The sequence below is a fragment of the Oenanthe melanoleuca genome, chromosome 13 (assembly GCF_029582105.1).
Source record: "Oenanthe melanoleuca isolate GR-GAL-2019-014 chromosome 13, OMel1.0, whole genome shotgun sequence".
In the NCBI taxonomy this organism is placed as follows: domain Eukaryota; kingdom Metazoa; phylum Chordata; class Aves; order Passeriformes; family Muscicapidae; genus Oenanthe; species Oenanthe melanoleuca.
In genome coordinates, this window is record NC_079347.1 from 3,687,399 (window position 1) to 3,708,883 (window position 21,485).

Sequence of the window (21,485 nt, forward strand, 5' to 3'; positions counted from 1 at the left end):
TTTTTGGCTTTTCCAAAGAGAGCCAGGGAGTGGAGTGTGGCCTCAGGGGGGATGGGAGCACATGGTCCTGCCAGCCTAGCAGCCAGTTCTGGTCACACTCTGTGTTCTCAGGGTGTCCACCTTAAGTTTCAGCTTTTATATTTCCCAGACTCTGCCCTGCCTTAGGATATAACTCTGAACTCCATATAAAGTGTCACAAGTTCTCCTCCCAGCTCAGCCACACACAACAATCCTTTTCCAGCCCCAAAAAGTGCAAACAGAGAGAACTGAGGAGAGAATCTGGGAGGGTGGGACTGCAGAACCTGGAGCTGGGATTGGACAATGAACCCAATGTGGGAATGGACCAAAGCTGATAAAAGTGTGAAACTCCTGCCTTGGGTCCATCCTGGGTGTAACCTCAGCCAGGCTCTTGCACTGCCCAAGGTGAATCCTTTGAAGGGTTTTTAATCAATCTCTGCTTGATTCCTTTAACTCTGTCCAGCCCCTGCTCTGCCTCTCCTGTGCTGCATTCAGTGCTTGACTCACTCTGGGCTCTCCTGATCCCCCCAGACATTCCCAAAACTCACTCACACAGAAATCCTTGCCTGGCACACCCAACACTCTCCTTTTCCTGTGATCTGCATAGGAAACAGATCTGTGATTTCACTGGAAACCCACCAGCGCTGTGTGTCCCAGTGTCCTCCCAGTTCACAGCTCATTGCAATTCCAGTTCAGTCTCTGAATTCATTACCGCCACCAAGCACAACCAGAACGGGCTTAAAATAATCCCTGGCTGCAATCTGTGAGCGGCTCTTGCCTGGGCTGCTGGAAATAGCCCTCACACGTCAGGGTCAGGGCTATTCTGGGATATTCCGATAGCAAAGGGCTTTGTGATGCCTCCGCTGAGGGATCGGGCAACCACAGCTCAGCTCTGCAAAGCCCCACTGCCTGCGCGGCCCGAGGAGCCGCTCCCACCAGCTGCGTTAGCTCACAGATTTGCAGGGAAATTAATATTAAAATGGTAAATCTCCTTTTCTTCTGGTTTCAAAGTTTTCCATCAAACATGAAAGATAATTAGATACCATGGGTTTACAAATTAAACCATCAGAGCTGGATGACTGCCCAGCAAACCGCAAAGTACCCAAGGCAGGAACAGAGACAGGAACACGGAAAGGCACCAGGCCCGGGCGCGGCAGTGACGTGCGGGAGTGGCAGGGGCGATAGAGAGTGCAGGCCTGCGGGCCCCGCCGCTCTGGCCGCCGGAGGACTCTTTCTTTATGGTCCAGGAGGACTCAATCTCTATGACCCTGGAGGACTCAGTCTCTATGACACAGGAAGACTTAATCTCTATGATCCTGGAGGACTTAATCTCTGTGACCCAAGAGGACTTCGTCTCTTTGACCCTGGAGGACTCACTCCGATCCTGGAGGTCTCTCCCTATTGTCCTGGAGGACTCTCTCTCTATGGCGGCCGCACCTTGCCCACAGGCCGCACATCCCGGCATGCCCCGCAGCCGCCACTAGTCCCGCCGTTCCCCGCAGCAGCCTCACTTCCGGCCCCGGCGCTAAGATGGCGACGCCCATGCACCGGCTGATTGCCCGCAGACAGGCGTGAGTGGCCCGGGGGGGCGGCGCGGGGCGGGCGCGGGCTGAGGGGCGGCGGGCGCTGCTGGCCCCGCGTTTTCCCGGCGCTCTGAGGGGAAACCGCCCCAAACGCTGCTGGGGCGAAGCGATGGCGGCCGCGGGTGTCCGTGCGCGGCCTGCGCCGCTCGGGGCTGAGGGCGCTGCCCACGGTGTTCGGGAGAAGCTCTCGGGTCACTTGTGGAAAGTTCAGGTTCACGTTACTGGGAGAAGTTTGCGGATCTGTCGAAAAGGCAAAAGCCGAGCGAGCGGCTCTTGCTCAGCCGGGGATGTTGCAATCGAGTAATTCCCTCAGTACCGAGGGATTGCAGAGCCCCCAGACGAAAAAACCACATTTGTGTTTGTATATTTGTGAGGTGCAGCAAACGTGTCCCACTCCCGTGCTGTCCTGGCGTTGGTTTTTCAGCTCTTTGTTGGTTTGGCTGTTTATTTTCTCCTTAAATAATTTATTTCTCGTTTCAATTTTTGCACCGTGGGTTTTTTGCCCGATCACAACGTGCAGGATGTGTTCACGAATTTCTTTGTGATTTAGTAGTAATTTCTGTTTTCCAGTGGAAGGTAATTTGGGGATTTCAGAGTACTCCTGGAATGCTTGTGGTTTTTGAGTTGCTCTTTTATTTGAGCTAAGGACTCTGTTTTTAGATTTGCCAGTGCTGAGTTATGGGAGACAAACACTGATTTTGGGGGTTGTAACTGCTGTGGCAAGGAGACAAAAGCACAGCAAATCCTTCTGAGCTGTTGGGTTCTCTTCATTCCCAGAAATTCACCAGAATCACCTGCCCAGGTTCATTGTGCTGGGAGTTTTTTGTGCTGAGTATTTCTAAGGCTTGAGGCTGAAGCCAAATGCTCTCCATTTAAAAAGAGATTGATGTTCAGCACGAGGTTCCCTTCAGGAACTGGCACAAAAAGTGGTGGCTGAAGCTGAGGGAGAAGCAATTCACAGCTTGGCTGGAAGAGGGGAGAATGTTCACTGCTGCTCTGTCACTTCATGGATCTGGGAGCAGCCAGGCTGCAATTTCAGACAGCTTAGATGGACTGGCCTTGAAAAATTCCTGTTTTGGTGCTTGGAACAAAAGCTGAAGGTGGCAGGAAGAGACAGCAGAGGCAGGGAGCTGAGGTGGCACAGCCCTGAGCTCAGGACTAGTTTTGGTTGTGACCTTGAGCAGTCCCTGGGCTGGGTGAGTTCCCTTGTTTGTAAAGGAGGAGAGGAGGCAGAGCAGCTTTGCAGAGCTTCAGAAGAGCAGCTTAAGAGCTGCAGCATGAAAATAGGAGAGTTTTCCCTTCCCTGATGGCTGGAAATGCCCAGAGCAAGAACTGAAATTGAGTGTGAGCTCTCCCTGCTGCTGCAGGTGTTTGGGGAGGTCTGGCTCCATGCAACTGCACAGAATTTGGGAATTTGACTGTCCCAAACATAAACCTTGGGCCAGGCTTCACCAGCTTCTGGCTGTAGTTTATTTGGATTTACTGGGAGCCTCTCAGAGAGTCCTGGGCTGTGGGTGAGGATTGGGCAGTTTGGGACTTGGGTGTTTAATTTCAGGAACAAGGTGCTGCTCTTGGTGCTAAAAGAGAATTTCATGATTTCTCTGAAGCCACAACCACCTGCAGCTGTTGGGCAGCAGCAAACTGAGCAGTGTGATTGTCCTCATGTGAAAGTGCTTTAATAAATCAAGATCTGTTTGCCTGAATTCTGTGTCTGCTTGGTGTTACTGCCCATTCAAAAGAAAATCTGAAGCACCTGGGTACATCTGGTTTAATCATAGCTTGGTTAAAGCTGCATGATAAAAAACTGATTTTTTTTTATTCGGTAGAACAGACCTGGAATGAGTTACTTGAGCAATTTCTTCATTTTTCTAGGGAGGCAAACAAGCAGCATGTGAGGTGTCAGAAGTGTTTAGAGTTTGGCCACTGGACATATGAATGTAAAGGGAAGAGGAAATACCTGCACAGGCCTTCCAGGACAGCTCAGCTGGCCAAAATCCTTAAGGAGAAGGAAAAGCAGCTCCTGCTGCAACAGAGGTAAGAGTGGCAGGATGAAATGTCTGGTTTATGATTGAAATAAAAGAAAAGATGTTGTCCCAGACCATTTTCTGTGATCTTTTCCTCCAGGCTGTGGGATGTGTGCTTGATGTAAAGCTGATCTGTGTGCTGGGTGAGATATGTACACTCAGGTCCCAGAGAATTAAAATCAACATTTTAATTTCATTCACACCTGCTCATCTGAAATACATTTACATGTTTTGACCTGTCTGAAACCAAAACCAGGCACTGAGCCAAGGTTAAGTCAGTTGGAGCCTTTTTGGTAGTGGAATAGTTTCCTGAATTCCTTGGTTGTTTGATTTCATGTTTCTGTGCTGTCCAAGCAGATGGGTGTGAAAGCTGTAAATGTATTTATAGCCAATTCTTGCCCTGTGTCAGATTTGCTGTTCAGAGCTGCAGTTAAAGCTGGCCCAGCCCTGCTCCTGCTGCTCCCTGGGGTCAGGCAGCTGGATGAGACTTGGGTTATCAGCTTTACCTCCAGGTGAAGTAAAAATATCTCACTGAACTACAGAGTTATTTCCTCTTGTGACAGCCCTGGGGGTGGAAGGGACAGAGAAACCCAAACAGAGCTCTGCATTCTGATTTCCTTTGCACTTTGCCCTGGGAACACATTTTAATGCTCCCACAGGCAGATCCAGAAGCAGCAGAGATGCAGCACCTCAGTTTTCCATGGAATTCCTGAGTGTCAGGCTTGGTTTTGCCACTCCAGGTTGATTTTGGGAGCTGGAGGGGGACAGGGTCACTCCCAGTGCCACTCCTTGCAGCTGGAATTCCTGAGGTTTCCACAAGTCCTCAGTCACTGCCACTTCCAGCTCGTCCCCCTGGGAGAGAATTCCCAGCTTGTGCTGCCTCCTGCTGGGACAGGGAGGGGTGGGAGCTCAGCCAGGGCTCTTTGGCCTCCTGAGTCACAGGCCTGAAACCCTGCCTGGAGTGGAGACTCATGAGCTTGTGAGGAGAGTGATGTCAAGTGATTGATTTTGAAATTCATTTTGATCCAGTGAGTAATTGTGAGGCAATTAGAGTCATCCTGTGTTGTAGATAGATCAGGAGTGCTTGGACTCTGACACTTGGCTCCATTTAGAGGCAAAATCTCTTCAGAGACTCAAGATTTTTAAGCTAAGTTTGAGTTTAAGGCTCAGATTATTTCCTTGTTGCTTTTCTGCCCCTTCTCTGGTGAATTCTGCAGGTTATCACAGGGATGCTGAATTGAAGGTGAAATTCCTTGTCCTGTCCTTGGGTTGAATCTGAGTGTGGGATTATTTTATGTGGGAGTTTCAGGACTGGCCAGTCTGGCACAAAAGGTTTGGGGCTCTGACAGTGAGGGGCTTGTGATGGGAAAAATCATCTTGTGGAAGGAAGGCTGAGAAATGCCAGTGGGAGCAGTGATTAATCCTGGTAAATGGGCTGGAATCCCAGGTTTATGTAATCATATTAATCATAATCTCCTTAGCTGGGCCAGGAGGGATCCTGGTCCTTTGTTGCCAGTGCTGCACTTCCAAGGATGAAGCTTTTTTTTCATGGAAAAACAACTTCCTGCCTCACACTTGAGTGGCATTTTTGTGTCTCTGATTTTGGGAGGTTCTTCCTTGCCTTTGGAGGAGTTGGGTCTCCCCCAGGTCTGCTTTGGAGAGTCTGTGTCAGCACCTTGAAAGAGCCCAGGAATCATTAACCAGAGGGCAAACCCAGCCTGGACAGGTCAATATTTACCTGTGCCAGTCTCAGCCAGGTGTTTGCAGCAGGAACTCCTTTCCCAGTTGTTCAGGCTCCCTGTGCCTGCCTGCTGTTGGCCCCACGGTTCTGGTGGCCACTCTGGGGGTGTCAGTGAGCCCTGGGTGCCTGGGGCAGGGCTGGGAGCTGAGGGAAGGCTCATTCCTGGGTGCTGCAGCTCTGAGCCCAGCCCTGAGCTGGGTTTGTGCCTCTGAGGTGAGAGCAGGAACTCCTGGCTAACTGCTGAGAGGGAGACACTCCCTGAGTGAGGTCCTGTCTCCTCAAAGCTGCTTTGGGGTTTAATTCTGTTCTCACAGTGACTCCTCTCACCTGGGAACACCCTGGGTGCCTGCAGAGGGTCTGAGGTCAGGAGTGTGAATATGGGTGGGATTGGAATGTGGATGTCAGTGAATCTTCCCTTGCCCACAGCAGAGCCTGGGGAGTGTGGAAAACTTGTGTGTGATGATAATGTTCTTATGCCTTATGTGTGAAAATAAAAAACTGGAGAAACCCCATTTTTCTGGTGGCAAACAAAGCATCAATATCAATGGATTTTTCTGTTTCTTTTTGCTCTTGAAAGAAATGTGAAAGCTACAGGCCAAGCCAAGCTTTTACCCTTGATTTCAATCAATTCACTTATTGCTAAATATAGTTACACACAATTTCTGTATCCTTTTCTCCTGTGCCTTTCACACCCCAGCTGCTGCTGTCCATACACAATGAGGCAAAGGGGAGAGCAGAGCATAAACAGCACAGAAAATTAGGGGTGAATTGCTGGTTTGGCTCCCAGGTGGGTTTTGCTGTGCTTTGCACAGGACTGAGCTGCCCAGTGCCCTTTGAATATTAAACCCAGCCTCAATGTGCTGCTATTTATTTAATTTTCCTATTGCATTAATCAAAGTCATTCTTTTTTCCTTTTAATTAGCACTGGAGAAAGTGCTGCAGAAAAGAAGACCAAGAAAAAAAGGTATGTGGGGCTTGGGACTGGTCCTGGACTGGTGGGAACTGGTCCTGGGCTGTTCCAGCAGGACTTTGGGAAGGGGGTGGCAAAAGTCAGCTTTGCACATAAGTTTTGGTTTTGCTGCTTTGTGGTTGTTACCAGCTTTTGTCTGACAGACATCTGGAGAATTTCTGCTCCTCCCTGTTCAAAAACTCTCAAAATTTTATTCTTTGTTTTTCTCCCTGCTGATTTTCCACCCTCTGGATGATCTTGCTGTAGTAATAAAAGTCTTTTTCTTTCTGCCTCAGAGTCCATCAGGAGTCTCTGATTGAAGGCTGGAATGGGGTTCACCTGCCCATCCTGCTCTGACTTCTGCTGTTTCCATTCCCTTCTCCTGCCAGATCTCTCTCTCAAGCTTTACCTAGAGGATGAAATAAAACATCTTAAAAAAACACCAAAAAAAACCCAAACCCTTGATCCCAAACTAAACCAAAACCCAGGAAACAACCCTGCCCCTCTCCAAGTCATGGCTGGAGCCAAGAACTCTTTTGACATTGTTTGTACTTTACTTTGCATTAATGTTTACTTGGGAATTTGCTTTCTTAGCAAATGGAAAGGAGGAGCAGCCAGAACTGTGGATGTAACACTCCTGGAATCCTGTTGGGAATTTTGCAGCAGGGAATGTCTGTGCAGTCACAGCCCCAGCATCTCTTCCCTTCACTGTCACTTCTGGGTCTCAGTCTGATCCAGCCCAGTTTCCAGGAGGTGTTTCCAGGCCAGGCCTTTGCTGTGTGTGGCAGGCAGTAAATAAGGCAGAGCAGATCTTTCAGGTGTTCCTTTATTCCAGGCTGTCCTGTGGAATGTGTTTTATTGGAATGCTGGGCTGTCTCAGGTGCTTTAGCTTTCCCAGAAGTGCCAATTTATTGCTGGGGTTACTCAGGACTGGTGAGATCATGAATTAACTGGTTTTGAGCTGGGCAGCTCAGGCCTCCTCCTGCCTTAGCTTCTTCAGACTTTGCTGGCATAATTATTTACAGACTTTGAGCTCCCAACCAGTGCAAAAATGGACAGAGCAAAAGGGTTCATGGGGAAGGGAAGTTTGGGCACTTTCTCCTTGAAATTTTAAAACTCTTGTAAGTTTGAATTATTCTCCTGCTTCTATGCAAGCACAGAATCCTTCAATATAAATTCCTTTCCAGTCAGTTTGCTACTTAGATCTTTATTATAATATGGCAATCATTAAATTTCTAAGTTCCAAGTTTAAATTAAAACTCTAAAAGTTTGGGTTCTGGCAGGAGGAGCAGGAACCTTTTTCAGAGTGTGTTTGTTTTGATATAAACACTAATAAGGGAGCTCAGGCCTAACCAGAAGAACAGGCTGAGGCAGAGCAGCTGCTGCAGAGCCCTGTGACCTCAGGTGACAGAGGCACCACAGCTGCTCCCTGGCCTGTGTCCCACCTGGCACTGGCACAGGGAAATCTGCCTGGCTCAGGGGCAGGGCTGTGTCCTCTCCCCTCCTGCTTCCCCAAATTGAGTTTTGTGCTGGAGTTTTAGCTGTCCCCATCTCCATCCTCCTGCTGTCAGTCCCAGCAGCTCACATGTTGCCTCTCCTGAGAACAAGTTCCTGCCTGTTTCCTCTTGCTTCCCTCTGGGAGAGGCAGCTTTTAGTGCAATATCCTGATTTTCTGGGAGTGGGTTTTGGAATAGACCTAAACACTGGCTGTCCAGGGATTGTTGCTATGGATTCTGTGAAAGGTGATCAGGAAAAGTTCAGGGTTACTCTGATTCCTGCCCATCTCATGGGACTGCTCAGACTGAAACTACTACTCCCATATTTTTTTATTTTCCTTATCCTAATGCTGATTTTTTCCCCAGAAAAGTCAGTGTTGAAGCAGTTCTTATGGATTTATCTGTCAGGAACAGTTGTTGTGTCTGCACACAGAGATAGCAGATTACAGATGTATTATAAACACTTCAGTGCTTTGTGGCTTAATCCACACCCACATTTGTCAGCTGACAGGGCTGATATGATGAAAAACCCTCACACTCTTCATAACCTTAACACAGGCACTTCCTGAGTTGTTACATTTAACCAAACCCTCTGATAAAAAGTGCTGCATTAATTTTCTAATGGAAACAAGAATCTGCAGTATCATAATTTACATTTTTGGATGCTCTTTGATTGGTTTTGGTGGGAAGGGAGGTGAATCAGTATCTTGTACTTCAGGGAAAGATCTCTGGGAGAATTGAATTGTACTTTCTTGGAATTCATATCACCCTCCCTTAATCAGAGATGTTGATCTTGAGAACAATGGCTGCAGGAAGGGCTGAACTTGAAAAAAAAAGTGCAGAGCATACAGAAATCCTCTTTGCTGTGTTCATCATTCTGTCTTAATCTTGGATTGTTTCCACCCTTCTCCTCCACCTGGAAAACACAAGCATCCTGTGGTGGCAGGTGCTTTGGCTCTTTTGCCAGGAGTAATCTAAGAACAGATTTTGCTGGGAACAGCTCTGACCTTGGTGCAATCACTGCTGAAACCTCCCCTGACTGTTGCAGTGGCAGAATTTCAGTGTTGCAGTGGTGAGGCAGGACCGAGCCTGGGTCATTTCCCCCAGGGCTGGTGCAGGGCAGCAGAGCCCCTGTCAGGGCTGGGAACAGATCCTGGCCAGCTTCTCCTCCCTGCCTCTCTCTGCTGCCTTGTGTCGTGCCCTGGGGCCACTCTGCCATTGCTCACATGGCCAAAATCCACTCATCCAGGAGTGGAGTAAAGGGAGGGGAGGGCGCAGGAATTCATCTGAGATGGTGAGGCATGGAAATTTTCAAGGCAAATAATTGCTGTGGATGATTTCGACAGAGCAGAGGGAACACTGTGTGTGTGATGGGCTCTGGCAGGGCTGGGCTCAGCTCTTTGTTCCCTCTCAGGTCCAAGAGTGTGACCAGTTCCAGCAGCAGCAGCAGTGACAGCTCAGCCAGTGACTCCTCCTCTGACAGTGAGGACTCCTCTACCTCCTCCTCCTCCTCGGACAGTGACAGTGAGGACAGCAACTCCTCCTCCTCCTCCTCCCACTCTTCCAGCAGCTCTTCCTCCTCCTCTGACTTCGAGTCAGATTCCAGCTCCTCCTCCAGCAGCAGCAGCAGCAGCAGCACAGACAGCAGCTCTGAGGATGAGCCCCCAAAGAAGAAGAAGAAGAAATAGCTGGGGAGGGAAAGGACTGCTGTGGAGTGAGTGACACTGCCCTGCCAGGCCTGGAGCACACGCCTGCCAAACATTCGGTGGTCAAACATTTCTACTGCTCAGATTTCTAAGTGTTTTGCATAGTTGTTCATAGGACTTGGAAGGTATTAAATGGCACGTGAGACTAACAGAGAGAGTATTTTTGTGGTTTATCCTTTTATGGAAGATTTTACTTTTTTAGTTCCCAAAAAAAAAAAAAAAATCCTATCATCAGATTTGTTTATATGAGCTTATGTCCAGTAACCTGGATGTTTACGTGCTGGAAAGCAAAAGCTTTTTTTTTTGTTGCAGATTATGCTGTGCATCATGTGCTGTTCCTCTGTTAATGACAGCTTCACTTCCATTGAGAAAAATCCCCTAAACTGTTCAAAGCAGAAGTTTTTCAGTGCTGCTCTGGAGCTCTGGCATTGTTGAGCCTGAATGCACAACGTGTCCCACACAGAGTCTCCCATCTGGCTGGTGACAAATGGATTCTGTGCTGCTGAGCTTGTGTTCCAATGGCTTTTCCTGATGCTTCCAGGTCGAGTCTTAACTGCACCATCCAGTTGAGCTGTGTTGATTTGTTACTGATCAATGTAGTGCTTGTCCTGCCCACAGCCTCGGGGCTCTTCACTCCCCTGTGTCCTTGGCTCTGTGTTGGAGGTGTTTGCTGAGACTCTCAGTGTTGGTGATGGAAAGCAGCAGCTCAATGAATGGGGCTGGTCCTGCTTTAGGAGTTTCATCTTGGTGCCTTTTTTTTGTAAATTCAGTGTTACCCCAGTGAGACAAGGGCTGGAGTGGGTGTTCTGCACAACTCCATCAACACTCCCATCTGGAATATGGTCAGCAAGAGCAGAGAAATAATAACAAACAGAACTGGGCACTTTTCTCTGGATGCTCAGTAACAGAGACTCCTTGAGATAAAGGTCTCAGAGGAAAGTGTTCCCCTTTGGATGTGTTTCCCAAGGGATGTGTGAAGTGCAGGGCTGTGTTGGTGGGCACCACGTGCTGAGTGAGTGTCAGTCTGCAGGAATTCATTCTTTGCTTGTGGGAATGGCCCTGGAGAAACAAGGGAGTGCAAAACCCCACAGACCCAACAAGAGCAGATGCAAACTGCAGAACAGGGATTGCTGGGTGCAGAGTGGGAATTATTTGTTGTTCTGGTGGATCAAAGCAGTTGCCATTAGTATTTTGTTTGGTGATGGAGTCTCCTGGATTTCTTATGTTGGAGTGCCCTTTTTGGGGAGGGGGCATTAGGTGAAATACAGTAACTAAACTATTTTTTATATTTTTATGGAAAAAGTAGTGTGTAGACTTACTTTGGAATAAACTGTACTTATTTAAATGTTTGAAAATACCTATGTTGTGTGTCTGTCTGTGATCACTCCTGTGTTTTCCTGAACAAGCTGCAGACTGTAAATAAAACTACCAGAAAGGTGTTTAAGTCTTGTGGAGTGAATGTATCATTTGATGGGAAAGTGAATAAATTATTAAACTGTAATCGCTAAGTTGATGCTTACTGCAAATATCTAAAATATTTGTGGTGTTTGTGTGCAGGTTTCAGCTGGAGTTGCCCTGGCATTCCCTCAGAGGGGCAGGGTTGCTCCCACGGAAGTTCTCCAGCCAGAAGTCACTCTGTATCCAGATTTTTTTTTTTTTTCTTTTTAATTTTCGTTTCAAATACAATGTTTATATTGGCTTTTTTTTTTTTTTTTTCCTTTTCTGGTTACTTTGTCTCTGCATGTTCTTATTTTACAGAGTAACCCTCCCCTCCTTTATCTGCCACTACCTCACTTCCTGCTCTCCTACTGGATTGGGAATTTTGTAAAATCCCTGTTAACCAGGAATTGTTGCAGGGACTGCCCCAGTTAATCCCTCCCTCTCCAGGCAAAGCTGCCACTGCTCATTGTGGGGAAGCAATTGATGCAGCCTGGCAGGAAACAGCCTCAGGAACAGCTGTCACCTTTCAAGGAGAAACCCTGGGAGCAGAGGGGAGAAGGAAAAGGGAGAGACAGCCCCATTTGTGAGTGCAGGGCTTTATGAACCCGAGCAGCTGCCACTCAGAAACGGGGTTTGGGTGCCCTGGCTGCAAGTGTGTTGTGCAGTCTCTGTGGATTAGTGCATTGCTTTGTTTTCTTAGGGATGAGTCCTTAATAAGCAGGAGGTTCTCCAGCGAATGGGTTTGCTTTGTGAAATTCTGTTTGCCCCAGCTGTGCCTCAAACAAGGACCCTGGATCCTGCCTGAGGTGCATCTTCACAGCCTCCTTTGTTCCCCCAGCATGTGGCTGCAAACCTTGACAGCAGAACAGCAGAGAATCCCAGAATGCCAGGATGGTTTGTGTTGGAAGGACCTTAAAGCATCCAGATCCATGGCAGGGACACTTCCCCTGTCCAGGCTGCTCCAAATCCCTCTAAGCCGGCCTTGGGCACTGCCAGGGATCCAGGGGCGCTGGGTGAGCTCTGCCGGGGCCTCAGCGCCTCGCAGGCAGCAGTTCCTGCCCTGCCTCCGCGGTGGGGAACCTTCCTGCGTGCTGAGCCTCCATCCCTCGGAAACCCTCTCTCCATCTTCTCCTGCCGCACCTTCCGGCACTGGGAGGCCACAGCCCCGAGGCTTCTCCTCACCCCCAGCTCTCCCTGCCTTTCCCGAGAGATGGAAAGGCCCGGGATCGGGATGAGGGCCGGTCTGGGATCGGGATGAGGCCCGGCCGTTCCGCGCCGCCAGGGGGCGCTGTGCTGCTCTGCGCGGCGGGAGCGCTCCCCGCGCGCTGCCCACGTGACTCTCCCACCGCCCCGTGAGGGAGGCGGGGCCGCGCTCAGGCCGCGCCCCACGCGCGAGCGCGCTCCGCCGGGGTCACGTGGTCTCCCCGCGCGTCACGTGATCGGGGCGGCGGCGGCGCGCGGGGGCCGCCGGGAAGCGCCAGGCGGGACCGGGCCGGGATCGGGAGCGGGACCGGGAGCGGGCCCAGCGCAGCCCCGGCCGAGCCGCGGTCCTGCCCGAGCCCTGCGAGCCGCCAGCCCGGCGCCGGCCCAGCCATGGACCGCCGGGACCCCTACGGAGCGGCCGCCCGCTTGTGAGCCGCCCCCCCTCCCCCGGGCCGGGCCCGCCCCGCGCCCCCCGGCGCTCCGCGACTCGGCGGCGGCTCCTCGGGCCTCATCGTTCGCCGGTGGCGGCAGCCAGGAGATGGTCCGGGCCTAGCGGAGCGGCCAGCGCAGGTGAGCGCGGCCGGGCTGGGCCTCCCGCCGGCACCGGGGCAGCGCCGCCCCGGCCCGGCCCCTCCCGGGACAGCCCGGCCGCTCCCCCGCGGCGCATCCCGCGGGCCCGGGCCGGCACCGGCCGCTCCAGCCGCACCTCCCGCCGGGAGCCGCGATTTCCCCGCGCTTCGCCCCGCGGTGACACCTGCGGAGGGCGGGGGTCCCTCCCGGGGCCGCATTCATTGCCTGGAGCGGGAACCGGGGGCGCTCGGTGCTGGCGCGGCCGCTGCGCTCCCTCCCCGGTGATGGGTTTAATCCTGTTCCGGTAATTGACGTCAGGGCTTTGTTCCTTCCCCTCTGCTCCCCGCGGTTCGGGGCCGGAGCCGCTCGGGATGGAGCGGGCAGGAGCGGCCGGGGGGTTCCGGGGGGTCCCGGGGCTGCTCTCGGAACTGGCTTCGGGCCGGTGCTGCCGCAGGTCCGGGGGGACAGTCTGAGTTCCGGACACAATCCCGGCCGCCGGTGAGTGGGTGGCTGTTATGTAAAGCCTCATCCCTGCTGGGGGGTTCTGTTGGACTTTGTAAAAGAGCAGCCGATTAACATTCCTGGACTCTGGGCTGACTTTTTTTCTTTTTTTTTTCCCTTTTCCAATGAACAAAACAAAGCATAAAAGTGTTGAGATGTGTAACCGAGGTATTGGTTCATTCAGTGCTGTGTCTGTGGCTCTCTTCTGGAAATGAGCAAGTGCTTGACTGAATTTTCAGGAAGAACTGAGTGCTTGTACCCAAAGCTGCGGGCAGATGCTGTACAATGGGCAAGGAGCCTGAAAAGGGGCAGGTGTGGGACCTGCTGTCCCCCCCTCAGCTCACCTCTGGTCTTATTACAGCCTTGTTTGATCATTTTCTCAGGAATTCTGGTGGTTTTCAACATTCCCAGTGATGGCAGCCAGGCCCTGAGTGTCCCTTTCTCAATGTCCCTCTTGGGAATGAGCTGGTTCTGCTCAGGTCTGTGTGTTTATTTGTCACCTGGGCTCCCTTCCAGCTACTGATCTCTCAGGTGGATTTCTAGTTCCTGACATTCCTTTAAAACTGCTGAATTCTTCTCTCAGATCCCTGGCAAGTGGGGATTTGCAGCCTGGGGGGGTTATTGCAAAACAGGGTTTAGTGAAGTGCTCTGCAGGAGTGGTTGTGCACCTGATTGGTCATTTCATGGTCTCCTCTAATGAGGGAAACGTGATTAAACTCCCCAAGCTGCTGTTGTGTGTCTGCCTGGAGGTGTGAGACAGTCCCAGTGTCACTGGGACTGGGGCAGGTTGTTGGTCAGGAACAAAAGGGAAAATTTATCTTTTTGCATTATGAATACCTTGGCTTTATTAATGTAGCAATGTCAATTTTTGTCATTTTCTGTCTCCTGTCCAGTGTGTTTGCAGCTCTGTGTGAGAGCAGAGTCTCCTGTGTTCAGGGGACAATCCTGGCATATCCTGAGCTGGGAGGGACCCACAGGATCATCCAGTGCAGCTCCTGGCCCTGCCCAGCCCCAAAATCCCACCCTGGACATCCCTGGAGCAGTGTCCAAACACTCCTGGAGCTCTGGCATTCCCTGGGGAGCCTGGGCAGTGCCAGCACCTCTGGGGGATGATCTTTTCCCAAAATCCAACCTGAACCTCCCTGGCCCAGCTCCAGCCCTTCCCTGGTGCTGTCACTGTCACAGAGATTGGAGCTGCAGCCCCCAGTGAGCTCTGACCTCAGGCTCCTCTTCTCCAGCAGAGCAGTCCCAGTGCCCTCAGCAGCTGCTTCATGGTCCTTCCACACCCTTCCCCATCCCCATGTCCCTTCTTTGGGTGCTGTCAGTGCCCCCAGGACTCCAGTACAGTTTAACATCAGTGAATGAAAACAGTGAATTTCAACTCTGATCTCAAAAGCTGTCTCAGGTCCCTGGTATTTCCTCTAAACATCTTTGCAGTTCTTATTTTATGACTTTTCTCCTTGTCTCAAACATTGAGTGAGTGAGACTGAGCCCCTGGGGTCAGTTTTTGTGTGAGAAGCCACACAGCAAGCCAGAAAAATAAGTCATATTTATGTGTTTAGCATTCTTGCCAGTTCTAGTGACCTGAATTTGATAAAACACGATAAAACCTGGTGAAATATGACTTGGGACTTCTGGGATGTTTTTTTAGGGAGCTGGAATGTGCAGATGCTTTTGCATGATTACGACCCAGTTCTTTAATGAGAAGATTCCACACTTCTGTCTGCACAAACCACAGAGTTTGCTTCTTGGGGGCTTTGTAGATAAAGAGCAGCAGCAGTGTGTCCTGAGGTGGCAGCTGGCCCGTGACAGGGTGGCATTTGCTCCCAGTGTCATTGGTGGCTGCTGGCAGGTGTGTGGTCTGTGCCCTGGTGCTTTCCAGTGGCTGCTCCTGTCGGATGTGACTAAGGACCTGTGTGACTGTGCCTTGCTGGCTGAGACAGAGGCTCTTGGCACCTCCTGGTGCCTGGCAGCTGGGACTCTGTGCCCAGGTGCTGCTGGAGCTGCTGGCATTGTCCCCCTCACTGCTTTTCCAGTGCTTAGGACAGGTGCCAAAGCTGCTGGTGGCTGTTGCTGAAACCTCCCTCCCTTCCCTTCCTGCTCATCCTCTTGGTTTAGAAGTTTTGTACTCATCACTGCACTTACTCTTCACTCCAGATCATCAGAAATTTGCAGTGTTGAGGGTGGAAATACTGAGAGTTGAGTTTTGAGAGCTGAGCTAGAAAAGCAGCACCTCTGCCATGGGCACATGGAGAGAGCTTGAGCAGCTTCCAAGAGGCCACAGCAACGTGTGTGCTGAGCTGGGAGCAATGTGAGTGGCAGTGTCGTGTTTGGAGTCCCCCTGTGTGAGGATGTAGGACTAGTCTGGAGTTTTTGGTGACTGAGGTTTCTTTTCTGTGGCAATAATTGTTCCTGGCCACATAATTTCAGTTTGTTACTCACCTGTGGTTTGTTCTGCAGGCCTATTTCCTTTCTCTCATTACTATGGTGTCACAGTTATCTTCAGCAGAGGCTCACAAATAACTAAATTTGAGGTTAGATACCTAAAATTCAGTTTAGATTAGATCCACAGAAAGAATTGTTCCCTGTGAGGGTGGGCAGGCCCTGGCACAGGTACCCTGTACAGCTGCCCTGGCAGTGCCCAGGGCCAGGCTGGACAGGGTTTGGAGCACCTGGGTCACTGGGAGATGTCCCTGCCCATGACAGAGGTGGCACTGGATGAGCTTTGAGGTCCCTTCCCACCAAGACCCTCTGTCCTCCTTCTCCTTCAGTGTCTCCCTCAGAGTGTGTACCAAAACCAAAGTGAGGTTGGTGTCAGCTTCTCTAAACTGGGAGAACAGAGCACCCTGAGCTGTGGGGAGATGGAGGCTGCAGGATGAAGAGGAAGTGTCTGGAAACGAGTCAAGAGACTTTAACAGATTGCATTTAGCTAGAGCAGGGTTAGGTGTATGTAAAATATCTTAACTGTGTTAAACTAAGAAAATAAGCAATCAAGTTCATAGAATTGCAAAACTCAAGATGAAAGAACTTGTGTGGCAGTTACTCTTCTCTTGCAGGATGGTTCCTTCTCTGCAGTCACTAATGACTAAGGAGATGCTGTGCAGCTTGTGAAATGACAGGGCTGCTGTCAGTGCTTAGGAAATCCAGGCACAGCCCCTGCTCCTTCCTGTCACAGCCTCTCTGAGCTCAGCCAGCCCCAGGTGCTGGAGCTCTGCTGTTCTCTGCCCGTGGCTCTCTCTTGCAGGAATCCAGCTTTATTCTCTTTCCAGCTGCTTGCACTGGATGCCTGTGTTCCAGCTGAATTAACACTTCCCAGTTTGGAGCAGTGCTGGTGCTCTCTGAGGTGACCCTGTGCCATGGCACAGCTCCTTGGGGCTGGGCCAGCCTCAGCTGTGCTGGCCAAAATTCCCTGGAGCTGGAGCTGGGAGCTTGTTTGCCTCATGCACTCGTGTCTCATTTGGTGTCTGCCATCTCCCCAGGCTCTCAGATTTTTACTGCTTTCCAAGTTTCTTGCTTCAGCTCTGTGTTTCAAACTCCTCTTTTCCCTAACTCTGTCTTTTCTCCCCAGTGCTTGGAGTTCCTCAGGTTGTCTTGTCTCTTGTTTTTGCTTGGTTCATTAATTCTTGGTGATGATTGTAAAACCTGGGTTATTAACTGCCAGTAGCACCAGGTACCAGCAGGAAAAAAATCTCCTTATACTCCATACTGTACAAACCTAGAATAAGGGAAGTTCTTGCCCTGAAGTCTTGAACTAATTTTCTTCTGTTAACAGCTCATTAAGAGAGATCTTCCTGCTCATCTTTTTATGGAAAACAACACCTCATGAGGCAGCTCAGAGCCCCTTTTTACTGATTTATTTTTTTTTACCGTTCATCTTAGTTTTTATTCACATCACAACATTTATTGATAAATTACTTGAACGTGCTGCTTTCATGTTTTATAATTAAACAAATAGAGTGTGCTTTTACTAATGTGCAATCCCATAGTGCTCATGTTTTCCAGGAGAGGCTGTTTTATCATTCCTTATCTCTCCATGTGGATAGGTGTGCTCCTCTGCAGCCCCACAGCAGTTTCCCACTATTCCCAGTTCTACACTGGGAACATAAAGAGGTAGGAGAGCAGAGGCAGGATAATGGTGTGCTTCTCTTCAGTGTGTTTGTTTCTGAAGGATTGATGTTCCCACATTATTTGCAGTTCCAATATTCCAAGAACTGCTTTAAGCTGTTTGTGCTTTGGGCTGGAAACTCCCTCAGTTTTTGAGCTCATGGAGGGGCAGGAATGAGTCCTAGAATGGTTCTGATCCTCCTGGAGTGGCTGAGGGTTGGGAAGTGTCACAAAAGGTCTCAAAGCAAAGCAGATCCCAAAACGTGCAGCTTTTCCAGCTCTGTAACCTTTGCTGTGTGTGGTGTTAAAATGAGAGGGCAGCCAGGTCTTGGTGTCACTTTGTCATCTCCTGGAAGTTGGTACCTCACTGGAGCTGGGTGATATGTCACTTTATTGACAGACTTTTTCCAGTTTAAGAAAAAAATAAAGAATGTTTAATTTGCAGAACCAGACACTGAGAAAACAGTGTTTGTGATCAGTGACAAGTTAAACTTCTCAAACAGAGGAAACTGTTTCCACTTGTCCTTAGCTGGGATTCTAAGATTTCACCGAGGTAAATTGTTCCAGAGCAGATATTTCCCTCAACGGTTTCTTCCTGTGGAAATTTCACACCATTGAACAGTCATTCAGTTTTTCACTTCATTTTCCTTTGAAATTCCTGATATTCACTTTCCTTGGTGTGATCCTGTTGAAGATATCTGATTTTAAATGAGTATTGGATATTTATATTGGTTGTCAATTATATTTTTATATAAATTAGGCTTTAGGAACTGTGTACTCCCACATATTTCCCCATTCCTGCTGACATGACTATAAAAGCTCAAACCTGACCATAATTGTCCAGCTTTGTGCATTCACATGGTGGTTTTTTTTGTTTTTTTTTTTTGTTTCTGCATTTAATTTAATTTCCAAAAGACGTTAAAGAGATTTCAGTGATGGAAGTGCTTAAATGGTTTTAATCAGGCTTTGATGTGCACAAATCATTAAAGCGAGGAGGATGAAGAGATCAGAGCCCACAATTCCCTTTGTATGGTTTGGCTGCAGAGGAACTCACAGAAGGAGTGTTCAGGAAATCCCAAAGGCAGCAGCAGCAGCGACAGGACAGGGGAAAACAGCCTCAGGCTGTGCCAGGGGAGGTCCAGGCTGGATATTGGGAAAATTCCTTCCTGGAAAGGATTGTCCAGCCTTGCACAGGGCAGTGCTGTCCCCATCCTGCCTGGCTTTAGGGTGTGGAGGTGCCACTTGGCAGTGGCAATGGTGGGACTTCAGGAATTTGAAGGGCTGAACAATTCTATAATTCTGTTTTTCCCACAGCAAAGCAAAAAAAAAAAAAAAAAAACAAAAAAAAAACAAAAAAAAAAAAAAAAAAAACACCCTACATCAAAATGGGAATTTAGTTTGTGTTCTGTGGGCAGAGGAATAGCCAGAGTTTCTGTGGAAAAACAAAATAATTTGAGAGATCTGCCAATGTAACTTTCCAGTGTTGCATTATAATTAGCATAAGCATTTCCTTATTTAAAGATACTTTTTTAAATTGTTTGGTCAAAATCCAGATTTGAAAACACTAAGATGGAAATTTCAGGCAATTGAATGTGGGTAACAGGTTGAAGAACTTAAAGGAACAGCAAGTTGTCCTGTGCTTTGACATAAATAAAGTGAACCTGATGGAAATTGCTGAGTGAAAAATGCTTGATTTTACAGAGATCTCCTAATATTATTGTATTTTTGTAACTTCAGGAAGCCTTGAAGCACAAAGATTGGCCAGGAGGAGGTTAAATGCATTGATGTACTGATATTTTCTTTATCTCCTGGGGGTTTTTTGTGTTCTAGTTGTCTGTGAAACAGACTTCCTGAGAGTTTGTTTGTGTGTTTTGAGGAGGTTTTTCTATTTTTCAGTCAGGTGCTGTGTTTGTTTGGCATTTTCCATTAAACCTTCCAGTTCACCTCTGACTCTTCCTGGTGTGGAGCTCTGGAATCCCCCTGTGGCTGAAAAGCTCACATGGAATATTGGTGTAAATTGCCTGCTGAACTTTGGGATTTCTAGTTAATTATTTTATTTTTAAATTAATTCATTTAGATCTAATTTAGCCTTCTGATGCTGATAGGATAAATTAGCATGATATTATAGTATTGATTTGCCATGGTAGAAATTGGTGTTTGGTGTAAACCAGCCAAAAAAGATAAAGGGTGAAAAGGTTTTTCCTGGAGCAACTGCTTGTGCTGAAAGAGCTCCACTAATTATATTTAATGAGCAAAAAACACAAGTAAGGACTTTGCACTGTGACACATTCTTAGCCAATAATTACCAGAAATATGTTTTAATAGGAGAGTTTTAACAAGTAGTCTTCAGCTTAAATTTGTTAATCACTTATAACCTCCTTAAAAATTACTTTCTTCAGGTTTTTTTTTTTCTTCAGCTTTTTGGGTTGTTTTTAGTGGAAAAAGTTGCATTATTTCCTGGCCACGTGAAGCAAGGTTCATGCTGAATTGGCATTCAAAATTGTTTTTGTTTGTTTTTGTCTCTTTTTTTCAGAGGAATGTTCAAATCTGTCCAGTCATGATTTGCTGACAGACTTGAAGCTCAGGATGGTCAGAAATGGGTGTGGTTTAATCTTCATTGCTATTTTAGAGTATGAAATTAGGATCTCATTAGCTGCTCTAATGGGCTCATTCCTTGCTATAACATTTATTTCAATGCATTATTCAATTCTAAAAAAAATATTATTTGTGACTCTCACTATAAATAGTGAATCATACCTTAAAAAAAAATAATTTGAACTTGTGCTTAGAAGAATTTTGTTAATTGACCCCCAGCTCAATGCCTGGTGCCTGTTCAGCTGCAGCTAAAGCCTGGGAGCTTTGGCAACTCTCACCATGGAATTTCTGGGCACTTGGAAGCAGTTTTGGCTCTCCAGAGACATTTCCAGGCTCCAGCCCTGACCCAGCTCGTGTGAAGTGCCCTCATGCATGAAGGGTTTTGAAACCCAGCTGAATTTTGACATGGCTTTTGCAATGGTTCTTGTGTTTGTCTTTAACTTGGTGCCACAAAAAGCTGAACTTCTCTTGCTGGTGGCAAAACTCACCGAGTCTCACTGGCTGGAAGTGGAATGTGTTGGTAAAATTCTGTGTTTTGTAGTTTCATGTCTTTTGGTTTAAGGCCACATCCAGAAAAGTGCAAGAAGTTGTAAGAACTTTGGGGGAAAGAAAGCCAAACATCATTATTATGGGAAAATATTATGTCATTTATATTAAAAGAGTTTGTACAGCTAAATTAACATTTATCAACATTTTCCTGAGGTAGAAGATAGTACACTAAATGCCCTGTTATTCAGTGGGGGCAGAAATATTGTTGTTTTTCTCAGTCTGCCCAGTGGGATTATAAAGTACAGGTGGCATTTAGTGTATGTAGGCTGAAAAGTGAAAACTTTCCAACTTTTTAAGCAGTGTTTGTTTGGAAGCACAGCACATCAAAGCTGTGCCTTTCCTGCTGCATTTCACTTTCCCTCTGTAGATAGTTCTGGGCCCTTCCTCTCACTTCCAAATTTTTTTGCTCTGCCTGCAGATCTTACATGCTCCTCCTCCCTAGGTTTTTCCAGAATTTTAGCTACTCTGTGCTCTCATCTTCAGCATGTTCAAATTCAAAAAGAAAGTTTGAAGATACCAGGAAGCATCCCAGGTCTCAAAACTGTCATGTTCTGACAGCAGATTTTAGACAAGTAGGAAATGATGCTGAGTTTGATAAACTGCATACAAGTTAGGGCTGAACACTGGGAGGGAAAACTCATATTCTCTCTTTCCTGGTACTCAGAATTGTGGATTTTGTGAAGTCTTTGAGCTGTAAAGCAATCCTAGAACTGCTGCAGCTGCCAGTGAGGAGCACTGGCCCTGTGAGAGTTCAGGCCACCACTTTTGAAAAGATATTGATAGAAATACATTGCTGATAATTTAGAAAATCCCTTGATGTGCCATGGATCCACCCTGGTGGTTGTGGTGCTTCCCTGCAGTTCTGGGAACAGCCTGAATTTCCCTTCAGGCCTCTCTTGTTCTGTGGCTCACCCTGAGTGGTGTGCCATGGTCCTGGGGAGAGTTCAGTCATTGAACAATGAAGTTTTTATCCTGGTTGCTGTGCTGACCTTGACCTGCTCCCCAG

At 48.4% G+C, this 21,485-nt stretch overlaps 2 protein-coding genes across 2 annotated transcripts in view; both read left to right on the forward strand.

The window, feature by feature from the left end:
• The first annotated feature begins 1,203 nt into the window (after window positions 1-1,203).
• ZCCHC10 (zinc finger CCHC-type containing 10) lies at window positions 1,204-10,961 on the forward strand. The gene is made up of 4 exons (XM_056502049.1): window positions 1,204-1,589; window positions 3,474-3,635; window positions 6,289-6,330; window positions 9,226-10,961. The coding sequence occupies exons 1-4, from the start codon at window positions 1,549-1,551 to the stop codon at window positions 9,497-9,499; spliced, it is 519 nt and encodes a 172-aa protein (XP_056358024.1). The 5' UTR covers window positions 1,204-1,548; the 3' UTR covers window positions 9,500-10,961.
• Window positions 10,962-12,390: 1,429 nt separating this feature from the next.
• AFF4 (ALF transcription elongation factor 4) overlaps window positions 12,391-21,485 on the forward strand; it is a 46,342-nt gene continuing 37,247 nt past the window's right edge. Inside the window, exon 1 of the mRNA XM_056502033.1 lies at window positions 12,391-12,730. The gene's annotated coding sequence lies outside the window, so the exon portion shown is untranslated. The remainder of the gene's footprint in view (window positions 12,731-21,485) is intronic.